Source organism: Miscanthus floridulus, chromosome 10 (genome assembly GCF_019320115.1).
Source record: "Miscanthus floridulus cultivar M001 chromosome 10, ASM1932011v1, whole genome shotgun sequence".
NCBI lineage: Eukaryota > Viridiplantae > Streptophyta > Magnoliopsida > Poales > Poaceae > Miscanthus > Miscanthus floridulus.
The window spans coordinates 17346607-17374485 of record NC_089589.1 but is presented as its reverse complement, the minus strand read 5'-3'; the positions used below and the strand labels follow the sequence as shown (position 1 = coordinate 17374485).

General features: G+C 44.9%; 2 protein-coding genes across 2 annotated transcripts; one reads left to right on the top strand and one right to left on the bottom strand.

Moving 5' to 3' along the window:
- The first annotated feature begins 1456 nt into the window (after nt 1–1456).
- Nucleotides 1457–2960, top strand: LOC136487762 (NAC domain-containing protein 90-like). Its single transcript, XM_066484865.1, has 2 exons — nt 1457–2026; nt 2198–2960. The coding sequence occupies exons 1-2, from the start codon at nt 1523–1525 to the stop codon at nt 2648–2650; spliced, it is 957 nt and encodes a 318-aa protein (XP_066340962.1). The 5' UTR covers nt 1457–1522; the 3' UTR covers nt 2651–2960.
- A 6221-nt stretch (nt 2961–9181) lies between these two features.
- LOC136484913 (transcriptional activator hac1-like) lies at nt 9182–11833 on the bottom strand. Its single transcript, XM_066481886.1, has 6 exons — nt 11529–11833; nt 11243–11443; nt 11032–11175; nt 10829–10894; nt 9714–10078; nt 9182–9656 (listed from the first exon to the last, which is right to left on the bottom strand). Exons 1-6 carry the CDS (start codon nt 11694–11696, stop codon nt 9395–9397), a joined length of 1206 nt encoding a protein of 401 aa, XP_066337983.1. The 5' UTR covers nt 11697–11833; the 3' UTR covers nt 9182–9394.
- Between the last annotated feature and the right edge of the window lie 16046 nt (nt 11834–27879).

The following is a 27879-nucleotide window of genomic DNA, read 5'->3' as shown; positions in this document are numbered from 1 at the left end:
GTGGGGGAAGCCGACCATTAACGGCGACGGAAGCCTAATGTGCCCTCCTCCGTTAATGCTTGGGCACTGTCTCGCGAAATCTTTTTGTAGTAGTGTACTGGCGGTAAATATTGCCTCTAATCAAATGGTGCTTGGGCTGTGCATGGAGGTATTGCGTGTTGCGAATATCACATGTAACTAAGTTATCATCATCAAACATAATGGCCCATTATATTCTATTGCCTCTTGTATCTCTTTCTACCTCGGCGTGGTTCGATCTGGCGTCAGCGAAGGATTAATGAGAGTTTGTTTGTTGGTTCTTTTTTGTTCTATTCTGTGGCAAAGTTTGGATTCTTCAACGTAACACTCTGTTTTGGTGGTAAAGGATTGTAAGTCTGTGATGCATTGGCTGCCGGGGGCCTACGCGGCGGCTGGCGGGCGGGGGCGGCACGCGATGGCTAGCGCAAGAGGCTGAGCGAGAGTCACGATGGGGAAGAAGACAAAGAGAGAGAAAAAAAAAGAAAGGAAACATTTTCTTTGTGTAATCAGTGGCATGGTGGGTAATTTTAGTCAACTTTAGGAATCCATGAGTTTTCAAAACACCCCTTGAGGTGCTCCATGAAACCTATGGATGTGGCCTCATATCTGGATTTAACGGATGAGATGTGTTAGGATAAAAAAATCATGTCTTGAGCTGTTTTGTTGTATCTGGAGCACTTGGAGCTCTGGCAAACAGATCTTACACCAAGAAAAACTCTGTTTTCGTGTCTTCAGTTAATGTGTAGACGAAAACAATTTCGACTCCACCGTTTTTAGCTCAACTTTAATTTTATAAGCTGTTTTTGTGGGTGCACGTTTGAAGAGTTTTTTATTAAACCGCTATCAAGAAGACCTAAAAGCCGGCCGGGCATTATGGACTGTCTTGTCCGATGATGCCACCACTGTATTACCGTAACGGCCGGTCTTTTTTTTTTTTTTTTGTCGCGTACACTATCGTGGCCACCAATGGACCGTGAAACAGAAACAGTTTTATACAGTAGTAGTTAACTGGTGTATATAGGAACATATAATAATAAATAATACTCTCGTAGACCGTACGTCGTATACGTCGAGAATACGTACCCCGGATCCTAACCTTTGAACGCAAGACTGTCTGATACGTATTGTATATGTCCATCTGGCTGCGTACGTATACGTAGTGCTAGTACACTAGCTAGAGACCCAAGAATGCCGGCCGGCCGGCGAGAAGCAAATTGGAGTAGAGTCGTCGTTCTCAGTCCAGGTCCAGGTCAACGCGGAAACACGGCCATGGCTACATGTTGTAATTTTCTTCATCAATCTTCTCTCTGAATCGTACTTGTACGTGATGGAGAGCTACCTAAGCAAGCAACAGGTACCGAACTGCTGGCTCGACCGGCCGCTCTATAAATGCTGCTCTCGCCCAGCCGTGCTCGCTCCGTCTCCTCATCAGGAACTATTTAGTTAGCAACAATCCATCGATCGATCTTCAGCGTGCGAACGAACCACGACAGGAGCGACGATAATGGAAAGTGGTGGTAGGGGTGGCAGCAGTGATCCATTGATGGCGCCGGGGTTCCGGTTCTACCCGACGGAGGAGGAGCTGCTGACCTTCTACCTCCGGCACCGGCTCGCCGGCACCAGGCCCGTCGTGGAGCACCTGATCCCCGTCGTCGACATCTATGGCTACCACCCGTCGGAGCTCCGGGCGATGGCCGGCGCGGCGAACGTGTCCGACACGGAGCAGTGGTTCTTCTTCTGCCAGCGCAAGGAGCGGGAGCTCCACGGCGGCCGGCCCGCGCGCAACACGCCGTCGGGATACTGGAAGGCCACGGGGTCGCCGTCCTACGTCTACTCCTCCTCCTCCTCGCCCACGGCCATCCGCGTCATCGGGGAGAAGCGCACCATGGTCTTCTACCAGGGCCGCGCGCCCACCGGCAACAAGACCCGCTGGAAGATGAACGAATACAAGGCCGTCGCCGCCGCCGACGCCGACGATGCACCTGCACCTGCAGGGGCGCCCATCATGGTACGTCCGTGGTCCGTCCGTGCTTCCGTTCCGTCCTCGTGCATGCGATCTAGTACTACCACACTGTAGTTACTTGGACTATATGTATGTTTTGCATTTAATGATGTCGTACAGCAAGAATTAATGATGCAACTGCTAGTATTCAGTAGAATCTGCCATGTCTGCATGCAGCTGCGGAACGAGTTCAGCGTCTGCCGGGTCTACATCAGCACCGGCACGCTGATGAGGTCCTTCGACCGCCGGCCGCTCAACCCGCCGGGCAGCCTTGCCGTCGCCGCTCAACAAGCCTTCCACTGCGGCTACCAACAGCAACAGCTACAACGGCCACTACAACCACCAGCGGCGGCGGTTGCGGTGGCGAAGACGACGAGCCACCACCATCAGCAGATGCTTGCTGCGGTCGTTGTCAACGACGCCGCGGCCGACAACAACGGACGACGACATGCGGCGGCGGAGAACTCTCACGACAGCTCGTCGTCGGGGTCCCGAGGCGGTGGCGGGGTCGTGGACGGAGGGGAAGACGCCGCCACGGCCATCGACTGGGACTCGCTCATCCCTCCCGTGGATGATCTCGCCTTCAGCGGCGTCGATGACTTGACCCGTGTCATTTGGCCCCATAATTGACGGCAGTCGCATCTCCTGCCGTGTGCTTATTACAGTCAATTATTCCTGAGAATGTAAGATGATTAGTGCTTACCAGATTAGTGGCGTAGCTGACAAGGTATGTAGTAGAGCAGGTACGTGATAAGCTGCAAGGAAATGAGGTACAAGTTCACTAGCTAGCAGGTCTGTGCTGGTGCTATTTTACTATGCGTTGATTAGTCTAGTCTAGCAGCTTCCCAATCATATCAGGATGGATCCAATGGGTGTGATTTTTGTCTGTATTGATCACTTACCTGCGCTATAAGAAGAAGGGCGTTCGTTTGCTCGTATACGATCATAGATTATAAGTTGTCAAATTAGTCAGCAGTAAATAATCCACGATCATTTACGACGAAACGAATAGGTTGTAGACAAGAAAGCACACAGTAGTTAGCCTGTTTTTGGCATAGGTTAGAATCAGCAGGATCGAGCTACAATAATAGGATACATAATTATTAGAAAGTTTGTACTTACAAGTTACAAGTAATCAAGATTACTTTTTTTGTGCGCTCTTTTTTTCATTTTGAACGCAATGCCCATATTGTAATCTCTATTCGGTTATAAAAACTTATTAGTTATTGCTCTATATATTTTTCGATCAATATACATATAGTTTTTTTCTCGTCTAATTAAAATCACGTAATTCTCTTGCCGTCCTTTCGGAACAAGTATCTTTGATAAACGTTAATTAGTTTAAGTTACAGAGGCTCATATTGCAACATATGTCTCGTGGTATCATAAATCTAGATTTTGACTTCCAAATTTTCATTGAATTAGTTGCTACAACTTTTACATCCGCATGTTAATGTCTTGTCCTTATTACCTATTATTCAAACCCCTCATCTCTCCTTTGTATTTTATTAAAAAAGATTCATGTCCTAAACTGCATTTCTAGTTACTAATTACTATGATGGAATAAATAGTAGTTTAATCCTGCCTTGTGCCACTTAAGATCAGAAATGGAGCTTGAAGTAGGATCTAGGAGGGGCAAACGGTGCTAGTCGATCCGAATAGATGATTAATATTTAAGCTTAGCAATCCATGTTTATTCTAAACAACTTCCGAAAACCAAGGGTCATAGCCACTATTGGTATTCACTTTCTACACATCTCAAGAGGTGAGTTTACTCAATAAAGAACTATCGAGCTGTTTGGTTGTACCAATGAAAACGCAAACGTAAATGAAATTGAGCTGCGGACGTTACCAGCGGAAATAGATTTGAACTAGCTGGTGACCGATGTTGTTTACGTTTGCGTTACTATAGAAGGAACCGAACAGCTCGTATATGTGTAGTAGTTTTTTTTTTTATTTGAAAAAAAAAAAGTGATTATACCAATATATAGATATGCATATTGTTTCAGTCAAATACAATTTGGATGGATATTAATGTAATTTTAAATGGATTGTTGGTACAAGAGTTGTGAATGGAACATTATTCACTATTAGCAAAACATAAATCTCCTACATATTTATTGGCCATGCATGTGTGTATACTTGATCTGCATTATGGAACAACATGTATATTTACTTTAGGTTTTTTTTTACATTTATAGTAATAGAACTAGTAATTTAGAAACCTATATAGACATTATTAGAAAATAGCAAATATTGATAATTAAATGTAGATTTAAGTTGTACAATAGGTTATTGTTAATAATGGTATAAGCGACCTAAATTTAACAGCTCGTGTTGATTATCTATCATAATGCCAGAGTGAGGTAATTTAGATGTAATATTCCAGAGGTAATTTAGATATGAATTTAGAATATTATTTTATTTTATCTGTCACTTTAATTTAGGTGTAATATTAAAATTAAAAATTAATAAAACTAAGATGCTGAACCAACCGACGCTCAAAGAAAATAAAATTTCATATGTTTTATTTGAGAGGAAGAATTCATAAGTTATTAGGAATAGGAAAAAGTCCACATTACCTCCTTTAACTTTTACGAAAGTCTGTTTTTTCTCCCTGAACTCTAAAACCGGATAGACCACCTCCTTGAACTTTTAAAACCGTTTGTTTTACCTCCTTGACCGGTTATAAGCGGTTTGCAAAGGCGGTTTTATCCTTTTTATTTTTATTTATTTTGGTTGAATCTTTGAAAAATCATAGTAAATCACAGAAAAATCATAAAATAGAAAATTCAATTTTATTGGACTTCACTTGAGTAAATCTACACAGTAAACATATAATATGGAATGCTTTAGTATAAATTTTTTGTTGTACCTTTAGATTTATGCTTTTCTATAATTAATTTATAGTTGTAGTTTCTATGATCTAATTGTGGTGAAATTTTTATGGTGGGTTAATTATTGTATGATTGAACTATAGTAAAAAATTCATACTCATGGATCATGTATAGCTTAGTTATAGATTTATTTAGGTGTATGCTTGTTAAAAGGTATTTATAAATCTATAACTAAGTTTTTTTTGAAAAATCTATAACTAAGTTATAAGTGGTCCAATGAGTATGAAATTTTTAGTACAGTTCACGTGTACAGTAATTAGCTCACCATAAAAATTTTACCATAATTAGACCATAGAAACTGCAACTATAAATTAATTACAGAAAAATATAGATCTAAAGCTACAACAAAAAATTTGTACTAAAGCATACCATATTATATGTTCCGTGTGTAGATCTACTCATGTGTAGTCCAACAAAATTAGATTTTCCATTTTATAATTTTTCTGTGATTTACTATAATTTTTCAAAGATTCAGTCGAAAAAAAAGACAAAACCGCCTTTGAAAACAGCTTATAACCAGCCAGGGAGATAAAACGAATGATTTTAAGAGTACAGGGAGGTGGTTTACCCGGTTTCAGAGTTCATGGAGGAAAAGCAGATTTTCTCTAAAGTTGAGGGAGGTAACGTGGACTTTGGGGGAGTACGCGATTTTGGGCTCTTATTACAGTGTGATGGGCCGTTCAAGCTAACTCCTGCGGGCCGGTGGCTCGGCTACGCCTGATACAAACTGGAACCCACGTTCATGTCGGTACTGCTTCTGTACTAAGGCCCACCCAACCCCTCAATTGATCTGCCTGAGCAAGCTGTGACAGTTCTTGTTTAGAGGCGCAATAAAGAGGGCATTTTAAGTTTTTACCTCTCAGATACCCTCATTTAGTCCTTTCAAATTACTTTAATGTTTTACCGTCCGTCACTTCAAAAGTTTCCTCATTTAGTCCTTTCAAATTACTTTAATGTTTTACCGTCCGTCACTTCAAAAGTTTCCTCATTTAGTCCTTTCAAATTACTTTAATGTTTTACCGTCCGTCACTTCAAAAGTTTCCTCATTTAGTCCTTTCAAATTACTTTAATGTTTTACCGTCCGTCACTTCAAAAGTTTGCTCACCCAGTTACTACCTCCACCCAAAATTATGTGGATCAAACTTTCTTAAATTTAATTAACTTTGTAAAAATATTAGTAAAATTTATATTTTTAAATAAATTTATTATAAAAATATATTTAATGATTTATCTAATAATACTAAATATACACCATAAATTAATATTCTCTATATATTTTAGGTAAGGTTAAAAATGTCTGACTCCTCCGGAAGTAAGAAATGACACTCTTTATGTGTCGTATATGTGACGGAGGAGACACAACTGGTTAATGATTAGTGAAGAGGTTGATTAATCACAATTCACATGTGAAGTACAAGACGGTTGCAGTTGGGTAGTTAGTTTTTTTTTTCTAAAACAAACTGAGCTCATTGTATAAGAAAAGGATGAATTCAGATAGACTAGTACAATAAAGCAGCAGGGTCTTATAAGAAGATTGACCAACCATAGCCACCAAAACAACAATAAAGCTAACAGCTAAAGGCTAAACACGACGACACGGGCGAGTTAGACTAGAGTTGTCAATTTTAATATGAATTTTTCTTTGACTACCGAAATTTAGATGAAGCTACCGAAATTTTTGGAGACTAAACATGTTGTATGATTTTCTAGATCTAAACAAAATATTAGCATCATTTATAACTACACAATCAATTGAGCAGAAGAACATGCAACATATATATTAGTGTAATATGAAATGTCGAAGTTTTCTTCTGATCACCCGTAGATTACCAGAATTCGCAAAAGACTGACGAAGTTTTAAACCCGAGACTAGGCAACAGCTACTACTCCAAGCAACCGGCATGGGAGGTGGTGACTGAAATATTGGCTCTGAAGGAAGAAGTCCGAATCAAAACTGTGCTACTTCTCTGGAAGTGGTGCAGTGTGAGAAATAAAATTAAGGGTTAAGTCTAATTTACACCCTCCAACTTGCATCAAAGTCTGGATTTCAACCTCGAACTTCAAAATCGAACAATTTTGGCCCTCCAACTCTCGAAAAAGTTCAACTTTCAACCTGGACGGTTTTGCGGGTAAACAGTACCTTTTGATATTTTCGGGAGCGCCGAAATTTTATATTATTTTTTCGAGTATCTTAACGTCCTCAAATGAAAAAAACTCAAAACTACAAAGTTGTAGATCTCATCGAGGTCTACAATTTACATATAAAAATTATCTTCATCCGACATCGTATTGAAGGGTTTTCTATTTTTTTAAAATTTGAGTCTCATCACGCGATAAAATATGGTGCTGAAATATTATATTATTTTTTCGAGCATCTTACTGTCCTCAAATGAAAAAACTCAAAACTACAAAGTTGTAGATCTCATCGAAGTCTACAATTTACATATAAAAATTATCTTCATCCGACATCGTATTGAAGGGTTTTCTATTTTTTGAAATTTGAGTCTCATCACGCGTGAAACAATTTTGTCGCGTGATGAGACTCAAATTTCAAAAAATAGAAAACCCTTCAATACGATGTCGGATGAAGATAATTTTTATATGTAAATTGTAGATCTCGATGAGATCTACAACTTTGTAGGTTTTAGTTTTTTCATTTGAGGACAGTAAGATGCTCGAAAAAATAATATAAAATTTCAGCACCATATTTTATCGCGTGATGAGACTCAAATTTCAAAAAATAGAAAACCCTTCAATACGATGTCGGATGAATATAATTTTTATATGTAAATTGTAGACCTCGATGAGATCTACAACTTTGTAGTTTTGAGTTTTTTCATTTGAGGACGTTAAGATGCTCGAAAAAATAATATAAAATTTTGACGCTCCCCAAAATATCAAAAGTTACTGTTCACCCGCAAAACCGCCAGAAGGCTGAAAGTTAAACTTTTTCGAGAGTTGGAGGGCCAAAGTTGTCCGGTTTTGAAGTTCGAGGTTGAAACCGGACTTTGGTGCAAGTTGGAGGGTGTAAATTGGACTTTACCCTAAAATTAACAAAGGAGAGAAGGGCCAGACTGGGGAGGAAGTTGCTGCTGATGTGCTAAACCTGATGTGCGATCTGAAGAAGCCGGCCCAGGAGGTGACAGGGAGTGCTGGTTGGAAAGCTCCACCGCCTGGACAGCTCAAGATCAATTCGGATGGATCATTTATCCAGGAGACGATGCAAGGGAGCTGGGGCTTCATTGTCTGTGACCATGAGGGCGACGGGGTGCTTGCAGGAGCTGGTCACCTAGGATCAATCCCGGACGCGATGACAGCTGAGGCAGCAGCATGTGCTCAGGCATTGCAAGCGGCTGCAGATTATGGTATATCGCACGTACAAGTGGAGGTGGACTCAATAGCTCTTCAACAAGCTCTCCAATCATCCTCTATGGATCTTGCCACTTGTGGAATGTAGCTCAGTGACACTCGTTCTTTGCTTTGTGAGCATTTTGTATGCAGTAAAATTCTCTCTATTCCTAGAGCTTGTAATGGATTAGCACATAACTTAGCCAAGCTTGCTATGAGACTAGAACGCCAGTTGCTTACTTGCTTTTCGGTTATTTCAGGGGCACGAAAGGTGATTCCCTGAAGGGACGTCTGCCAGCTGAATGGACTATAGCAACACGGTCGTCCATTTTTTGAACAGACCATCATCATCGGCAGGTCTCAAGCTTCTTCAAGCTTGAGGTGCCAGGGTTGCTAGAGCTCAGCTCACTCATTTATACCCGTACAATGGAGATCATCGGACAGTTGATAACGATGCCTAGCTCAGACAAGCTGCATGGCAAGACAGCAGGTCTGCAGCCAAATATAGGCTGACCATTCAGAGAACACGTCGCCAAGGTTACACTGACTAATCACATCATTTCTTCGTAAATCCTAAGTCAGGTTGAAAGATCAACTGAAACCTGTTCTTCTTGTACTAGAAAATGAAATATATATATATTAGAGGCTCATGTATTACTCTTGGAAGAGACATTATATTAATACTGTCTTAATCTTGCTTGCTGGTAGTATAAAAATAAAAATCCTAAAGAAAGAATTGTTACATTATGCATGACCTCCGACTCCGATCGATGCTACATCATCGAGAAAGAAATACTGCTAGCTAGCACTCGTTTAATTTCTTCAGTTACATACTCCTTGCAGCAAAGAATACGTACTAAGAAAAAAAAACAGAAAACATTTCCTCGAAATCTGAAATCCTTCGGGTTGGGGCGATTCAGAACCAGAACCTGAAACCTGATCAAAATGCATTTGCATGCAAAGCCTTCTTCCTGCCTCTACTAGCTAGTAGATAGAGCAAATAAACCAATGGACTCAAAGAAGAGATCCCCAAGCTATTTAGTAGTTCGCCGCCGAGAAGAAAAACCAATGGAGTCACCACCACCATGACCACCTCACCAATGCCGTGCATGCTCTGCTGGCCGCCTGCCTACCACTGCTCGCCACCGGGGCGGGCTGCGCCGTGCATGTGCTTGAGCTTGGTGAGCTCCTTCCTCCGCTTCCTGGCCTCCGCCGCCGTGGCCGCCTTGTCCCTGTCGCTCTGCGCTCCCAGTCCCCCGCCGCCGCCGCTGGGCCCCGCGGGGAAGATGCTGGCGGGCGCGCTCCGCTTGTCGACGACGTCGAGCCCGAGCGTGAGCGAGCAGGGGTCGTCGTCCGTGTCCTCCTCGGCCGTCGCGCCGCCACCGGCGGGGCTGCCCCCGCTGCCCGTGGGCTCGGCCGCTGCAACGGCGCCGCGCGGGTCCTGGAACACCGCCGGCGGCTGTGTCTGCTGCTGCGCGTACGCGGGGGCGGACGCGGACGGTGACCCGCGCGGGTCCGCCGCAACGACCGGGTAGTACCACGAGCAGGGCTGCAGACACAGCGGCGGCGGGCCCGGCGAGCTGCCGCCGTGGTGGTGGTGCTCGTACCCGGCGGCGGCTGCGCCCGGCGGCCAGGAGCCCCAGACGTACGGCACCGGCACCGGCGCCGGCGCCGGCTCCGCCGCGGTGTACAGGAACCCCGGCCGCGGCGGCGGGGACGCCGTGGACGCCGCCGCCAGGGATTCCGCCTGCTGCTGCGCCGGCATCGCCGCGGTCACCGCGGCTGCCGCCTTCTTGGCCGTCCTCGTCGCCACCTGCGCGCAGAGAATTCAATGAGCACACGTCCGTCGCAGTGTGACGCCAAGACCAGTAGTAACTCCGCGGAGAAGACGACGGAGTCCGCCGACGTGGTCACGCACGCGCGACCGAACAATGAGACACCACCAGGAGCTCGGAATTTTAGTAGCAGCTGCTGAACCGAACCGACTGAAAGAAATGGGCAACGTGCGCCTAGGTTCAGACTGATCCCAATTCGCAATCCCAATCCCATCCCCCCATGCAGCCAGCGTCGGCATTGCACTTGCACCGAACAAGCCGGCCGTCATTATCCAAAGAAGAAATCTTTGGCGTCATTATCCAAAGAAGAAGGACGTCTCTGTCGGCGTGGCATGCGTACAAGAACACGACTAGCATCAGGAGCTACGGCCTGTTCGTCTGTTTCGTATCGTTGGTGGTTTGTTTAGCTGGTTCTGATGAACAGTTATTTGTGAGGAGGCTGGCCAGCCGGGGCCAGCGATCACGCTGTAGGTGTACGGCATGAGTAGTAGTACAAGTGGGCAGAAAAGTGCAGTGCAGGGTCATGCTCATGGTCATGCATGTGTGTCCTCGTTTGAGGGCAACAAGTGGAGGCTTGGAACGTCCTGGATTCCTGTCTGCCTAACAATGGCAACATCATTATTGGATAACACCCGTACTATAATCAGAGGTGATGCTACGTCATCTGTCTGAGTCCAGTAGTATAATTAACGAAAGGGAAAGAACGAAAGCGATGGGCGTTGACGTGCCTGTTCTTTGAGCTGCTTGTTGGCCTCCTTGAGCGACAGGTACTCCTGCATCACCATGTCCTTCTCCTGCACCAACAAGTGTGTCGTTGTCGTCGTCAGCTCACATCAGTAATAAACTCAAAAGAGGGCGAAGACGACGTCGTAGCAGACGTCAGTTGACGCCGGCGAGCCTAGTATGTCAGCCGGCATGAGTACGTACTTACCTTCTTCATGTTCTCGTTCTGCGACGAGAGGTCGGCCACCTTCCTGGCGAGCTCGTCCCGGATGGCCTGGCGGCGGAGGATGGTCTGGCGGGCGGACTCCCGGTTGGCCAGCACGCGCCGCAGCCGCCTCGCCTCCTTCTCGGCCTGCCACGTCACGCACGCTGGTGAAGACGGGTCACGGAATCGCGAGCGCGGAGCACGAGTAGGTTACCTCGGTGAGCGCGTGCCGGGGCCGTGGCCCGTAGCCGGTCGCCGGTGCCGCCGCCGTGGCGGGCTGCTGCTGCTGCTGGTATGGCTGGTGGTGCGCCGGGTGGCCGCCGGCGCTGGAGCTGCTGGAGCACGGGGACGCCTGGATGCCCACCTTCCCCAGCTCCAGGCTCAGCCGCGTGCTCGCCAGCTCCTCCTCGTCCTCCTAGTCGGTCGATCATGGAGAATTAATTGTTACTCCGATTAGAGCAAGCAAAGCGCAGCGACGGCGGTTGTAATAAATCATTCACCTGATGAGTAGTAGTAGGAGGGGGAGCAGGCGCGTGCCGCACCGGCGGCTGCTGCTCGCCGGCCCGTCCGACCCCGGCCATGTCGGCGAGCGCCATGGCGGCATCGAGCTCGACGTCGACTGCGACGCCCCGGCGGCATTGCCGCTGCCCGTCGCTATCGTCAGACATGGCGCGCGAGCAGGGGTGGTGGGTGGAGCCGGACGGAGCGACCTGCTAGATGCCGGAGCCTCGCATGGATGGATCACGGGGAGAAACAGATAGAGGTGCGGTGGCGGTGCGGGAGAAGAGACGAAGAGGGTTCGACTTCGTCTTCGAGTTCTTCGACGGCGGCGGGGCGGTGCCAAAGCGAAAGCGAGTAGGAAGGAGTAGGCCCCCGGCCGGATTATAAATATCTCGCTCGCCGCCTCGCGGGCAGGCGGCCACCCGCAGAGCGCCCGGTGGAGCCCCGTCTCGCCCGTCCCCGGCCGCCACGTGTCGGAACGGCTCGCGCCGCCCGGGCTCAGCTCCACGCAGCAGGCGCTCGGTGGACACGCGGAGGCCGGGCGACCCGCGACCAGCATGCAGACTGCCGAGAGCGGGCGGGCTCGTGGCCCGAGGCGGCGGGACATTTGGGCCCGCGTGTCAGCGGCGGGCGGGCGGGCGGGACCGCGTCGGCTCCGCTCGCTGGACCCGACCGAGGTCCGTCCGGGCCCGAGCCGGGCAGTGGGGACGCCTAGTCAGTGAGTCACAGTGTCGGGACGAAGGCGGTGTGGGCCATCGTGGGCGCTTTGGTTGGTTGGATGGACGGACTTTGGAGAGGCGGAGGAGTCGGCGGCGGCGGCGGCCCGCATGTCAGCCCGCGCGACGTGCCGCCCCCGCGCCACAGCCGGGTGGCCGCCGCCACGCCGGAAGCGTCTGGAACGCTGGATGGCGCGCACACACACCCAATCAGGCTCGGCGATGTGCTGCTGGGTCCGCTGCAGCAGCAGGCAGCAGGGTGATCTCTGTCTGATTAGACCAAACCTGATGGAGTGATGGGGGGAGGGAGAAGCGTGTGTTGACCGCTGATCGCCGAGCTTGTCCGCGTGCTCTCGCTGCTCGTGCCCAGGGTGCTCGACCAACCGCTGTCCATCTTGCCAAGCTCAGGCAGGCGGCCACTAGCGGGGATGCCGAGGCGGGCAACAACAGACAGTCCGTTCGTTTGGACGTGGCTCGTCGTAAATGATTGTAAATTTTCAGTCGAAATAATATTTTTATTTCACACAAACCAACCAGTAGTACTTCTTTACGAACCAGCAACAATACGAACCAGCCAATCGAACAAGCTACGACTCAATTGCCTGTCGTCTCTCTACTGTACTGTACCGCTGGATCCATGGGAGACCCAGCTCACGAGCCGAGTTGCGGTTGGACCGAGACTACCGTAGCTGTAGCGCTGAAGTGGGCTGGCCTGAATTCGGGGTACGTACTGTAGCTGTGGAAAACAAGTCAAATACCATAACGTGAATTTTGAATTTGCCGAACCTGCTTAACTAGCCAGGCTAAGAATACGTAGTAACATTCGGTTAACTATTTTACGCGAAACGAAAACGAAAATGTAAGCGGGTTGCTCTGTATGTGAGGCCCACCCCTCGGGCCTGGGGTGTTACAATCTAGCATTTCTTTTTCAGGGACTATGCGGTGGTCGACCAACCGGCAAGCACCTGCTCCTACTACCGCAGGATCTAGTAAAAAAATGGTTAGCGATAGGTTGTACTTCCTCTATCAACAAGAAAGAATGTAAAGTGATTAATGTTTCACCAAATTTTTAGTGAATAATATTTACATTTATAACTTCAAGTCTACTTAATATGAAAATAACTTTCATAATGCTGTTTCTTTACTATCATAAATAATGATAACTTTATTTGTAACGTAACTTAAGATACTAAAATATGACACTGTATTAGAATTGTATTATTTCTTGAATGGAGGGAGTACCAAGTCAATATTTTACTTCTCTACACAAATTTTAAACCTCATGAAAATATTTATTTTGAGACAGTTGGAGTAAGTAATAATTTATATTTATTTCTATAGTCAAATAATTTATATTTATATTTAGAAACATTTAAATTTATTTGATTTATTAGGAAAAAACGAGAATTGTGGGTTTTTTCAAGACGAAGAGCGTATTAAAACGAAGCAGGAAGAGACTAGGTTTTTCTAGTGTAGTTTCTTTGGGTTTCATGTTTTATTTATCTAATACATGGGATGATGGGATGCACCATGGTTTATCTTTAATATATATACTTATACTATCTTGTCTATTGTTTAACTTACGCCCTCCGTCCTACTCCGTGTGAAAAATAAGGACTTCATAAGTTTACTCAAAGCCAAACCGTTATAGATTTCAGATTTCATCGAAATGTATGGATATTGGTATTTATAATATTCTTTTTGTTCAGAATTACAAAATGTTTTGGTATTTTGTTTTTACTACATATATTTAGACATAGTGTACATCTAAGCGCGTATAGTAAACATTAAGTATATAGAAAAACTAAAATGTCTTATAATTTAAAATGAAGACAATATTGAGTATTATATTTTTTCATGCGCTATATTTCTATGGTAAGTGATTTTTTTTTGAGAAAATAAACACAGTAAATTTTAGTGGAATCAACTTATAACGCATTTTTTTTAACGGAGGGAGCACTTGCCACAGGGCAAGGTGCCAAGGCAGTGTTCAAAGCCAACTCGGGAAAGGTTATGCGTGCCATGCCTCCCGCGGCTAGGCACCCATGCGACCCACACACAGTGACAGCGTGCGGGTGGGAGGGAGAATGAGCTAGCACGGATAGGGCGCGGGCGAGGGCGAGGGTGAGGGTGAGGGCGAGGGCGAGGCAGGCAGTAGCTTCCTCGACTCCTCCTCAGTATATTTGGGAAGGAGCCGGAGCTGATCTTTTGTTGTAGAGGAGGAGACGGGAGCCCCAGGAGCTGCACCAAATACGCACTCCTTCCGTTCCATAAAAAATATTGTATTAGGTCATTTACGATACAGAAACTTTCCAGTAGTTTATATACGTCACAAGACACCATCGCTAAAAACTATCCACTCCAACGCTGTATTTTTCATTGAGATCTCAAACCAATCATTCTTCTCCAAGGAACCGCGGCTGCCATGCAAGATCCGCATCGGGCGCGCAAGATCCCAGCGGCAGCGGCCTTGCGAGCTCCATCCACGATGATGGTGGCGGCCACGCAACACATGAACTCCAAGCGGCAGCAGCCACGTGAGCTCCAAGCAGCGGCCGCCGCACGTGCGTGGTCTGCACCGGCGCCCACGTGCACAAGATCCCTAGCACAGTCTCGGATGGTTGCTCTCGCGGATGATGGGGTCGTCGGCAATGCAGTCCCGTGCGGGGTTAGCATCCCGCCTTCCCAGATGCCGCTTAGGCCTAGTTTGTTTTGGCCCGGAATGGCCCCGATCGCGGCCTGATCCGCCCGGATCGGCATGGCCCGGTTCAAAGCCAGGTTGGACCAGGAATAGCCGTTCGGTTTGATGCGGCCGGAATGAAAATAGTTCAATCCGGGCCTTTTTACCCCCCTCCTCGGCCTGGAATGGAGACGGACCCTCGGACGTCCGGATTCTATCCTGCCGAGTCGGAAGGCGACGGCGCGGCGCATCGCGTGGGTAGGCGACGGCGACCGCTTCCCATCCATCGCCCATGGCCCATGCTCTCCGATGCCTTCTCGTCGGTAACGCATCGCCCTCGTCTTCCTTGTCCTCTTCTCTCCCCAGCGCTAGGGTTCCTGCGCTCCGTCGCTTGATCCTCGCTAGATCCATCACTCGTCGCTCGTCGCCGGCGAAGCAGCACCGCATCCTTGGGGTTGGCCGCCGGGTGGACCAACGAGTAGGACTCCACCAGCACCGACGTCCGCAAGGACTGGCCGACATGCAGGCAGTCCCGAGGAAGGTTAGCTCGCGCCGGACGGCGATCAGCTAGTGTGGTGGCCGGTTGCTAAGATCGAATCCCTCCCTGCGCGTTGGGGAACAGTACTTCCATTTGATGGCTCTGAATCTCTGGTCTGTGATCTCACCTACTGCTACTGCTGTTCTTGACTGTACTGCACTGCGGCTGCTGCTGTATTCAGGCAGAAAATACACATGTTGATATACATTTGACAGTGAGTCGGGATGGCCAGTCTGTTTCCCACCATTTGCTAGCCATGGATAAGCACTTGTGTTGTGCGCATGTAAATTGCGGCCACAAGATTTGAAGCCAGATGAGTGCCTTTAGCAACACACTAAAAACTGAAAGTACTTACAGGAAAGTAGCAGTGCGTGGTTTACTAGTTCTATAGATGTTTGCACTTAAGATTTTGCCCAAACAAGATGGCAGATGGCAGAATCAATTTTTTTTTCAATAAAGGATGCATTACAACAACAACAACAACAACAAAGTATGTCCGTCCCAAACAAGTTGAGGTAGGCTAGAGTTGAAATCTACCAAGAGCCCCTAGTCACGGTTCAGGCACATCAATAGTTGTTTTTCAAGCACTCCTATTCAAACATAGATCTCTAGGTATATTACAAGCTTTCAAATCTCTTTTTATGGTCTCCCCCCATATCAATTTCGGTCTACCTCTACCTCTCCTCACAATAAAGGAAGCATTGCTACCGTTCACTGGTTGTGTGTGTTCTCCAATCAATAGAGGAACACATTTTAGTGAATTTGTTCTTTTTTTTAATGTTTATATAGATAAGCTTTCTGAGCACTCAGAAAAGATTGATGCTCTGCAATACTGACTTTAAAGTCATGATGTGCTGTTACTGAGCTGATCTATCTGTTCCATGAAATGGCATTGGCCCTGTCTAGATGTTCTGCAATCTGCATAGTGCATATGTAGCAGTGTTCAGCAGACCTTAACAATCTTACTAGTTAAGGCCTGTAGTGACAGAGTCAGTTTGCCTGATCATGTGTCTAAAAGAAGGGTAGTCACATCAGACCTTAACAATCTTTCTTTTTTTTGAACAATGGTGCATCTTTATTTGGTGGAACTTATATGTACTTTGTAAAATATTTTCATGTGTTGCTGCCACTCTGATGGTGTGACAGCAATAGTAGTACCCAGCTGCATGCCTGTGCACTTGTGTTAATTCATGAAGATGCTAGTCTCCTGTTTGATCCTTGAAATTCATTTTGTTTAAAACGTATAGATGTAGGACTTTTGTAAGTAATGATTTATGTTTTTTTTTGCTTAACAGATACCTTTTCTTGTTACCTGTAGATCCCTCCAGAACCATTTGGAGTTGGGGAAGGTGAACCTCCGCCTTCTTAGGATCTGGTACCAACTCCATAAGGTACACCCCAGAAGCTTCTATATGATTATAAATTTATATGCTTCTATATTTAGTTCTCTAGGCTTGGTCAGTCACATAACCTTAGGTACCATATTAGATAATTCCCCACAATAATGCAAAATACATTCTTGCATTTGCATTCTCAAATGAGATGCTGACTATAATATCGGAACGGCTATTAGAAGAACACAATGATCTTGGTGTCAGTTAAATAATATATGGTGGCAGTTAGAAGAACAAAATTAGTCGTTTTTTGTGACGATGCCCATGTTCCATAGAGAAATGTTCAGAAACCTGAAAGAAGAAATACTTCCTAGTTCTGTGCAACCCTTAGAGATGAGAACATTTTTGTAACACCTCGGGTGTTTAAAATACTAAAACCTGACATGTCATCATATGCATTGCAAAGCATTTGGCATTTGGTAAAAACTTTGAGATGCATACACTAAAACAAGTTTATATTCATGTGGTATGTGTTGAATTGTATTGTTTGACTTAAATTCAAAGTTTGTTTGGATTTTGAATTTTTCGAGAAAACCCCGCTTTTCAACATTTAAATTCTACCCTAAAAATCCATTTCAAAATCTAGACTGAATTAGGGGTTGGTTATAAAAGCAAAGTTGTAGAACTTTTGATTTTGAACAACTTTTGTTTTTGGAGATTTTTGAGTTGTTATGAAAATTTGAGAGTAATTTGTGAATTTTGGCGAATGACAATTTTGTAATTTCTGTGAACAGTGTTCACCGCCTAAACTACATTGCCGTCGGACCTTCTTCGGCGTTCCAGGCGCGTCGTGGCTGTCCTTGATGTCGCGCTGGTGCGGAAACGGCTCCGTCGTGGCTTCCTTGAGCTTCTGCGCCGCGCTATAAGTACCAAGACGCCGTAGTCGTCGTTTTTCTTCTTCCTTTGTTTTCACCACCGCCGTTGCCATCTCGGTAAAGGCCGTCCTAGTTCCGTCTTTTCCTTGTGAATCCAGCCAGCTAACATTGGTCACCGAAAATTGCCAAGAATCCGCTGTCCACGTCTTTCTTCCTCGCGGTCGGCAACTTTACCGCCGCGGGCGTGTCATCGTGGCCAGAGCCCTCCGGTGAGCCGTTGTCCGTAATCAGTGTACTTACGGCTTCGTCTCGATGCTGTAGTACTTAATCAGTTATTGTTTACTCATTTTGATCACTGCAGTCGCCGGTTCTCCCTCACCGACGATCTTTGCTCCGCCGTGATCACCGTAGTCGTCGTCACGCCTCTCCGTTGCTCCTCTGACCCTGCTCGTTGCTCAGTCATGTTCGGGGTGAGGTGCTGAACCCTTCTGCGCTTAGTGTTTAACCTCTATCATGCTTGTGTCACCAGTGTAGTGCGGTCGTGCCATCGTGCCGCCATGGTCATCGCTGTGCTCGGTCCAGTATGGAATTGGAGTGGTGTATCAGCCACCGTAGTGGTAAGATAGTTCACCGTAGTGGTCGGATAGTTCACCGTAGTGGTCGGATAGTTCACCGTAGTGGTCGGAGAGTTCACCGTAGTGGTCGGATAGTTCACCGTAGTGGTCGGAGAGTTCACCAAAGTAATCGGTGCTGGCGTGGTCACATCAGTTACGAATATGGTTTGGTTAGTTTGGTTTGTAACTGTACTGCGAAGGAAAATTGTATCCAATTTATTAATTTTTGCATCCATCATCGAGCATCATGTTTCATATTCCGCATCATGTTAAACATGGCAATGTTACTACGTGTAGTAAACGAAGGTGAACACGTGGTAGTTAATCAAGTTGCGGAGGAGGTTGATCTGTCTGTTGAGGTCGGATCGAATACTTGTGTGACGTCGCAGGAACCAGACTTTTCTGTCAACGAAGGCAAGCCCCGGATGCATACAACTCTACCTTGTGTTTTACAAATTAATTTCGCTTTTGCTTTCCGTTACTGCATTAAGTGATTAAGAGTTAAGTAAGAGCCTAATTGGTGCATTACCACCCTTGTTATTCCATATTTACCATATTACCAGTTTTGAACTCGTATATGCCTAGTTTTGCTTAGCTATGCGTAGAACGATGAAGTCGGGTGACTACCTACCACCTGCAAGTTTTAAATGGAACATTGGTTAATTATGATAGCATGTGATATGGGAATGTGGAGTAATAAATCTAGACCGGGCGGACTCGGTGTGTGTGAGCCACAAGACATGGAGGTCTTGTGAGCGGGATCTTTCCACCTGTGTCGATTAAGGCACGTCCGTTGTTGAATTGCATGAGGTGAGAATTTGTAGTACTAACCACATACTCCGGTAAGCCTGAACTTGGCGATTCTATTACGAGAATGGCTACTCGCGCACTGGGAGTGGAGAGATGGCGGGAATAGCGTGTACCCACGTGGCCATGAGCTGGAATGGTGGAGTACTGTATTCTCGGGTGGCGCGGACCCGTTCTTGTTTTAGAGGATCCGGGGGTAGGTTGGTATATGTAGGTCGGGGATCTGCATATGTCGTGTGGTCTGGAACTCCCAGCTGGGTTTATAATCGGTTCGAATCGTCGTTGCTCCTCGGTTATGGAGACTCAACTCACTGTTCATCATCGTAGTATTAATAACTAGAACTTGAGAATGGTTGATGAAGGTGTTGGATATGAAGTTTCATGATCTCATTACGGATCGTGTCATCTTTGTATATGATTTTATGAAGTTTAAATTGTTGAAATAAAGAATTTTGTCAAAGAGCTTTTACGCAAAATAACTTTGATTATTGCTAAAACCATACCTTGAATTCCTGAGCCTACATTCCTGAGTTCTATCAGTTTTATTTCGGTTAAGTCTTGTTGAGTACTTTTGTACTCAGGGTTCGTTGACCCTTGTTGCAGGTGAGCCTCATGAGCAGATCTGTTTTGGATCGTGCTGCATGACTATCATTCGTTCTGACGATAAGAAGTAAATGTGTGGCCCTTGGGCAGGGCAGTTTCATTGTGTGTTTTGTATTATATTATAATGCCACTCCACTATTTCATTTTGTAATAAACATCGAACCTAGTTGCGAGGTTTGAAACTACTGTTTTGTAAATTATGTTATTGTAAGACTTCCGCTGTTTTTACTCTGGTGTAGATATTTGAATAAATGTTGTAATACTGCAATGACTCTGTAACGTGATCCTGCTCGGAAATCGTGGATGATTCGGGGTTCCCCGAGGACACCCGATAGACTTCTTAAGTTACCAGGAACATATGCATTGTTGTCAAAGGTCGTTGGACAGTGACAAGTGTATGTGGGTCCTATAATTTAGGAGGTTCTGCCACAGAATGGTATCAGAGCGATCGTTACAAGGTTTTTGTTGTATTGTTTTACAAAAACTTCAAAATGATTTGGATGACTAAATTTAACTTGATAGTTTGGTCCAAATTGCTTCTGACTTATCTTATTTCTTTCTCACCATTCCTTATTTGATTAAAAGGGTCTTGTGTGGTGGAGTAGTAATCTTACTATGCCCTATATAAAAATAAATGTTGTTTATGTGCATTATAAACTTTGATGTTTCTGTTCGTAAGAACGATTCATGCATCATGAATAATTCACTCGTTACTTCCTTCACCTCTTAGTCTAGAGTTGAGTAGTGAGTCTGGTTTGAGGAATGTAATCCATCATAGCTGTTCTTTAGACTTTGGTCAAATGGTCTCACTTGGATTAAATTGGTTTCCTACAGTATGGCTCGTGCCAAGATGACGCCCCGTAAGTCCACTGGACCCAAAGGAGTTCCTCGTCACCAACTTGCCCCTAGAAACGATGGTGCTAGAAGTAGCAGTTCTAGGCCTGATCCCCAGGCGGAGATACAGAGAATTTCTATAGAATTAGCACAAGCTACTAGAGATAGGGCTTTGGATGCTATATAGGTAGGAGAATTACAGGATCAATTGAGACGTCTCACCACCGCACACAGGAACTGCGAAAGTATATTAGTTCGTACGGTGGAGGGACAAAATGAGGCTTGGCATAGGGAAAATGTAGCTAGAGCTAGAACTCATGAGCTAGAGTTCTATGTAGAAGATTTAGAAGAACATAATACCTATCTACATGAGGAAGTGCATAGGCTTAGCAATCTACTAAACCCGAATCATGAGCCTCAAGCTGATGCCATGGACCCAGGTGTCATCCTTGCCAATGAAAGTGAATCGGAAGAGGAAGAAGAAGATCCTGAAGAATTAGTAATGATCAATGAAAGTGATGATGAAGGCGGTAATAATTCCGGAATGGATACCAAGCCTGAAGTTTGAAGTAATCACAGAAAAGAGTAGAGTTGGATAATAGTTAATTATGGTTGAGCTATGTATCTTGTTTTGGTACTTATAGGGCCTGGTGTTTATAGTAGTAAACCCTATGTAATGTGTCTGGAGTAAGCTTTGTGCAATTCAATAAAGGCTTGTGAATAAAGTTGGTTTGTTATGAGCAGATGCGTCGTACGCGGGGATCACATATTCCTGGTACTTCACAAGATGATGATGATATCCCCAACCCGCCACCGATGCCAACTAATTTGGCTGATGCTATCGCTGCATTAGTCAATGTGACTGTGGAAAATTCTCGTTTGCTTCATGAGATGGCTCAAAGTAATCAGAATCAGATGCATGGAAACCGTGGCCGCAATCATAACAGGCATGAGGCTACCTATGTGGATTTCACGGATACAAAACCCTCGATGTTCACCAAGGCAGATGAACCACTAGAGGCTGATGACTGGCTTAGGACCATGGAGCAGAAATTTGATCTTATTCACTGCACAGAGTTTCAAAAACTGGTGTTTGTTGCCCAGCAACTTAGAGGTGCAGCTGGTGCTTGGTATGCAAATCTGATGGCCATGCAACCCGTAGGCGTTCCGTTAACTTGGACAGAATTTTGCACTGCTTTCAGAGCCCATTATATCCCAGAAGGAGTGATGGCTATGAAGCTGGATGAATTCCTTGCTTTGAGGCAAGGGGATCAAACAGTGATGCAGTATGTGGGAAGATTCAATCATCTATCGCAGTATGCATCTGAACATGTTAATACGGATGCCAAGAAAAAGAAATGGTTCATGAGAGGTCTGAATACCAAACTACAGACAATGATGATAGCCTGTACCAATATCACTTATCATGAGGCAGTAAATATTGCAATTGCTTCAGAGGCAAAGTATCGGCAGCATAAGGAGCTCAAGAAGAAAAAGAATGTGCCGTCTGGACCTTTTGGTGGAAACCAAAAGAGGCAGAGAGTGATTTATCATCCAGTAAACCATTATCGTCCTCCTTACCGTCCGCCACAGTCTCAAGCCGGGCAACAGTCAAATGTCCGTCCTGCTATAACCTATCCGAACTCACAGTCAACCAATGCTTCTGGTGGCAATGCTCCAACGTCACAGGGTCACAACTATCCGTGTTACAATTGTGGAAGGACTGGTCATTTCTCCAGGGAATGTCCATACCCTAGGCAGGCTAATCAAAATTATCAGAAGGCCCCTGCCAATCAACAACAAGGTCAGGCACCAAACAAGAACCCCAATCAGAATGCTCAGAAGGGCAAAGATGAGAGGAAGATAGGAAGGGTTTTCTATATTCAAGCCGGGGAAGTTCCTGAAGGAGAGCCAGTGATGATGGGTATGTTTCCTGTTGCCAATCACCCTGCAGTTATACTTTTTGATTCTGGCGCATCGCATTCATTCATCAATAGAACATTTGTTGTGAAGCATGAAATTTCAATTGGGGCAACAAAGGAAAGTTTCTTTATACAGTCGCCCGGGGGACGTCTGTGTACTAAGGAAATGGTATACCAGGTACCCGTAAACCTGGGTGGGCATATTTTTCCCACTACCATGATTATCCTTAAGGATCAGGATATAGATGTAATCTTGGGAATGAATTGGATGTATCAGCATAAGGCTATTATAGATGCTTTGAATAGGACTTTAAGAGTAAGTTTGCCTGATAGTAATTCTCAACTTTTCATCCAACTTCCAACCCTAAGAAGATCAGTGGGCAAGATTTGTGCGACTGCTGTCAAAGAGATTAGAGATATTCCGATAGTGTGTGAATTTCCGGATGTGTTTCCTGAAGATTTACCTGGTCTACCACCTGATAGGGATGTATAGTTTAACATAGAGTTACGATCTGGAACAGCTCTGATTTCTCAGAGAGCTTATAGGATGCCACCTAAGGAATTGGCCGAGTTGAAGACTCAGTTACGAGAGTTGATTGAGAAGGGGTTTATTCGACCTAGTTCCTCACCTTGGGGATGTCCGGCAATTTTTGTGAAAAAGAAAGATGAGACCCTGAGGTTATGTGTTGACTATCGTCCGTTGAATGAAGTGACCATCAAGAATAAGTATCCATTACCTCGGATAGATTTGCTTTTTGATCAATGGGCCAGAGCCAAAGTTTTCTCCAAGATAGATTTGAGATCAGGGTATCACCAAATTAAGATAAAGCCTGAAGATATTCCCAAAATGGCATTTACCACAAGATATGGATTATATGAATACTTGGTAATGTCTTTTGGATTGACAAATGCTCCAGCTCATTTCATGTATCTGATGAACTCAGTATTCATGCCTGAGCTAGACAAGTTTGTAGTGGTGTTTATTGATGACATTCTAGTGTATTCCAAGAATAAGAAAGAACATGCGGAACATCTCAGAATTGTTCTGACCCACTTGAGAGAACATCAACTATATGCCAAGTTCAGCAAGTGTGATTTTTGGCTTAAGGAAGTGCAATTTCTTGGACATGTCTTGTCAGCTGAAGGAGTTGCAGTTGATCCCAGCAAAGTGAGGGATGTGCTTGATTGGAAACCGCCAACCACAGTTCATCAAGTTTGGAGTTTTCTTGGATTGGTGGGGTATTACCGTCGGTTTATTCCAGAGTTCTCTAAAATATCAAAACCTATAACTGAATTGTTGAAGAACCAAGTCAAGTTTGTCTGGTCATCAGATTGTGAAGAGGCTTTCCAGACTTTGAAGAGACTGTTGACTACTGCCCCAGTATTAGCCCAACCTGATATCGAGAAGCCGTTTGATGTTTATTGTGATGCTTCAGGTATTGGTATTGGATGTGTGTTGATGCAAGAAGGCTGGGTCATTGCCTATGCGTCCAGGCAACTTAAGCAACATGAAGAACACTATCCGACCCATGACTTGGAGTTAGCAGCTGTAGTTCATGCTCTGAAGATTTGGCGGCATTACCTGCTTGGTAATACGTGCCATATGTATACAGACCACAAGAGCTTAAAGTATATCTTTACTCAGTCAGAGTTGAACATGCGACAAAGAAGATGGTTAGAACTGATTAAGGATTATGATTTGGAAGTACATTATCACCCTGGTAAAGCAAATGTAGTTGCAGATGCTCTCAGTCGCAAAAGTTATTGTAATTGTCTAGCAGTGAAAACAATGGGTTTGACTTTATGTCAAGAAATGGAAAAGTTGAATATAGAAGTAATTCAACAAGGAAGTTTGACCAACATAATTGTAGAAGCCACTATTCGAGATCAAGTTATTGCTGCTCAGAAGGAAAACAAGGGTATAGCCCATATCAAGGAAAGAGTCGAGAATGGAAAAGCAGAATGCTTCAGCATAGATGATGAAGATGTGTTGTGGTTCAAGGATCGCCTGGTGGTACCAAAGGTTCCTGAGTTGCGACAGTCAATTTTAGATGAGGCACATGCTACTAGGTTATCTATCCATCCGGGAAGTAACAAGATGTACCATGACTTGAAGCAAAGATTCTGGTGGACTAAAATGAAAATAGAGATTGCTAGATATATAGCAAAGTGTGATACTTGTCAAAAGGTGAAAGCTATACATTTGAGGTCTGCTGGTGAATTACAACCATTGCCTATTCCATCTTGGAAGTGGGAGGACATAAGTATGGACTTTATTGTTGGTCTACCCAAGACATCAAAGGGATTTGACTCAGTATGGGTTATTGTAGATCGACTCACTAAGTCAGCACATTTTCTTCCAGTCAAGACAATATATCCTACGATCCAATATGCCAAAATGTACTTAGCAAGAATCATGAGTTTGCATGGAGTACCCAAGACTATAGTGTCAGATAGGGGTACACAGTTTGTCTCCAGCTTTTGGAAACACTTACATGCTTCATTGGGTACTAAACTTCTGTATAGTACAGCTTATCATCCGCAGACTGATGGACAGACTGAAAGAGTTAATCAAGTACTTGAAGATATGTTAAGGTGTTGTGTCCTTAACTATTCCAATAAGTGGGATGAATGCTTACCTTTGGCCGAGTTCTCCTACAACAATAGTTATCAGGAAAGCATTAGAATGGCTCCATTTGAAGCACTCTATGGTCGTAGATGCAGAACATCATTGAGTTGGTCTGAGCCTGGAGAAATAAGATTCTTTGGAGTTGACCTTGTGAAAGAAACAGAAGACAAGGTTAGGCAAATACAGAGTAATCTGAAGATAGCTCAGTCCCGCCAAAAGAGTTATGCGGATAGACGACGGAGACCATTGGTATTCAACAAAGGAGATTTTGTATATCTGAAAGTATCACCAATGAAGGGAGTTAACCGTTTTGGTGTTAAAGGAAAGTTGGCACCCCGATACATTGGACCATATCAAATTTTGGAGAGGTATGGAAAAGTGGCATATCGCTTGAAATTACCTGAACATCTCGCAGCTGTGCATGATGTGTTCCATGTTTCTCAATTGAAGAAGTGTCTCCAAGTGCCTGAACAGAATGTTGAAGTTGAAGGAGTGGAACTAGAACCGGATTTAACTTATTCCGAATATCCTATCCGAGTGTTAGATCAGAAAGATCGTGTTACTCAAAGATGGACAATCAAGTTCTATAAAATACAATGGAATCAACATTCAGAAGAGGAAGCTACTTGGGAATCAGAAGATTACTTGTTAGAAAAGTTTCCAGAGTTTCTAGCGTCAATATAAAATAGAATAATGTTAGTTGAGCTCGGTTGTTACAAGTTGTGTTTTGTAAAGGAACCTCAGCTGTTTCATAGGTAAGTTTTGGATGTTTTTGGATTGACACATTTCCTTTTCCATTACTTACTCTATGGCTTTGAATCTCGGGGCGAGATTTCTTTTAGGGGGAAAGATTGTAACACCTCGGGTGTTTAAAATACTAAAACCTGACATGTCATCATATGCATTACAAAGCATTTGGCATTTGGTGAAAACTTTGAGATGCATACACTAAAACAAGTTTATATTCATGTGGTATGTGTTGAATTGTATTGTTTGACTTAAATTCAAAGTTTGTTTGGATTTTGAATTTTTCGAGAAAACCCCGCTTTTCAACATTTAAATTCTACCCTAAAAATCCATTTCAAAATCTAGACTGAATTAGGGGTTGGTTATAAAAGCAAAGTTGTAGAACTTTTGATTTTGAACAACTTTTGTTTTTGGAGATTTTTGAGTTGTTATGAAAATTTGAGAGTAATTTGTGAATTTTGGTGAATGGCAATTTTGTAATTTCTGTGAACAGTGTTCACCGCCTAAGCTACATTGCCGTCGGACCTTCTTCGGCGTTCCAGGCGCGTCGTGGCTGTCCTTGATGTCGCGCTGGTGCGGAAACGGCTCCGTCGTGGCTTCCTTGAGCTTCTGCGCCGCGCTATAAGTACCAAGACGCCGTAGTCGTCGTTTTTCTTCTTCCTTTGTTTTCACCACCGCCGTTGCCATCTCGGTAAAGGCCGTCCTAGTTCCGTCTTTTCCTTGCGAATCCAGCCAGCTAACATTGGTCGCCAGAAATTGTCAAGAATCCGCTGTCCACATCTTTCTTCCTCGCGGTCGGCAACTTCACCGCCGCGGGCGTGTCATCGTGGCCAGAGCCCTCCGGTGAGCCGTTGTCCGTAATCAGTGTACTTACGGCTTCATCTCGATGCTGTAGTACTTAATCAGTTATTGTTTACTCATTTTGATCACTGCAGTCGCTGGTTCTCCCTCACCGACGATCTTTGCTCCGCCGTGATCACCGTAGTCGTCGTCACGCCTCTCCATTGCTCCTCCGACCCTGCTCGTTGCTCAGTCATGTTCGGGGTGAGGTGCTGAACCCTTCTCTGCTTAGTGTTTAACCTCTATCGTGCTTGTGTCACCAGTGTAGTGTGGTCGTGCCATCGTGCCGCCATGGTCATCGTTGTGCTTGGTCCAGTATGGAATTGGAGTGGTGTATCAGCCACCGTAGTGGTCGGATAGTTCACCGTAGTGGTCGGATAGTTCACCGTAGTGGTCGGATAGTTCACCGTAGTGGTCGGATAGTTCACCGTAGTGGTCGGAGAGTTCACCGTAGTGGTCGGATAGTTCACCGTAGTGGTCAGAGAGTTCACCAAAGTGATCGGTGCTGGCGTGGTCACATCAGTTACGAATATGGTTTGGTTAGTTTGGTTTGTAACTGTACTGCGAAGGAAAATTGTATCCAATTTATTAATTTTTGCATCCATCATCGAGCATCATGTTTCATATTCCACATCATGTTAAACATGGCAATGTTACTACGTGTAGTAAACGAAGGTGAACACGTGGTAGTTAATCAAGTTGCGGAGGAGGTTGATCTGTCTGTTGAGGTCAGATCGAATACTTGTGTGACGTCGCAGGAACCAGACTTTTCCGTCAACGAAGGCAAGCCCCGGATGCATACAACTCTACCTTGTGTTTTACAAATTAATTTCGCTTTTGATTTCCGTTACTGCATTAAGTGATTAAGAGTTAAGTAAGAGCCTAATTGGTGCATTACCACCCTTGTTATTCCATATTTACCATATTACCAGTTTTGAACTCGTATATGCCTAGTTTTGCTTAGCTATGCGTAGAACGATGAAGTCGGGTGACTACCTGCCACCTGTAAGTTTTAAATGGAACATTGGTTAATTATGATAGCATGTGATATGGGAATGTGGAGTAATAAATCTAGACCAGGCGGACTCGGTGTGTGTGAGCCACAAGACATGGAGGTCTTGTGAGTGGGATCTTTCCGCCTGTGTCGATTAAGGCACGCCCATTGTTGAATTGCATGAGGTGAGAATTTGTAGTACTAACCACATACTCCG

Coding starts and splice junctions, on each gene's coding strand:
- LOC136487762 (XM_066484865.1), top strand. CDS start 1,523: ATGGAAAGTGGTGGTAGGGGTGGCAGCAGTGATCCATTGATGGCGCCG. Junction 2,027..2,197: donor CTGCAGGGGCGCCCATCATG/GTACGTCCGTGG, acceptor GTCTGCATGCAG/CTGCGGAACGAGTTCAGCGT.
- LOC136484913 (XM_066481886.1), bottom strand. CDS start 11,696: ATGTCTGACGATAGCGACGGGCAGCGGCAATGCCGCCGGGGCGTCGCA. Junction 11,176..11,242: donor CCCGGCACGCGCTCACCGAG/GTAACCTACTCG, acceptor GTGACGTGGCAG/GCCGAGAAGGAGGCGAGGCG. Junction 10,895..11,031: donor AGAACGAGAACATGAAGAAG/GTAAGTACGTAC, acceptor TTGTTGGTGCAG/GAGAAGGACATGGTGATGCA.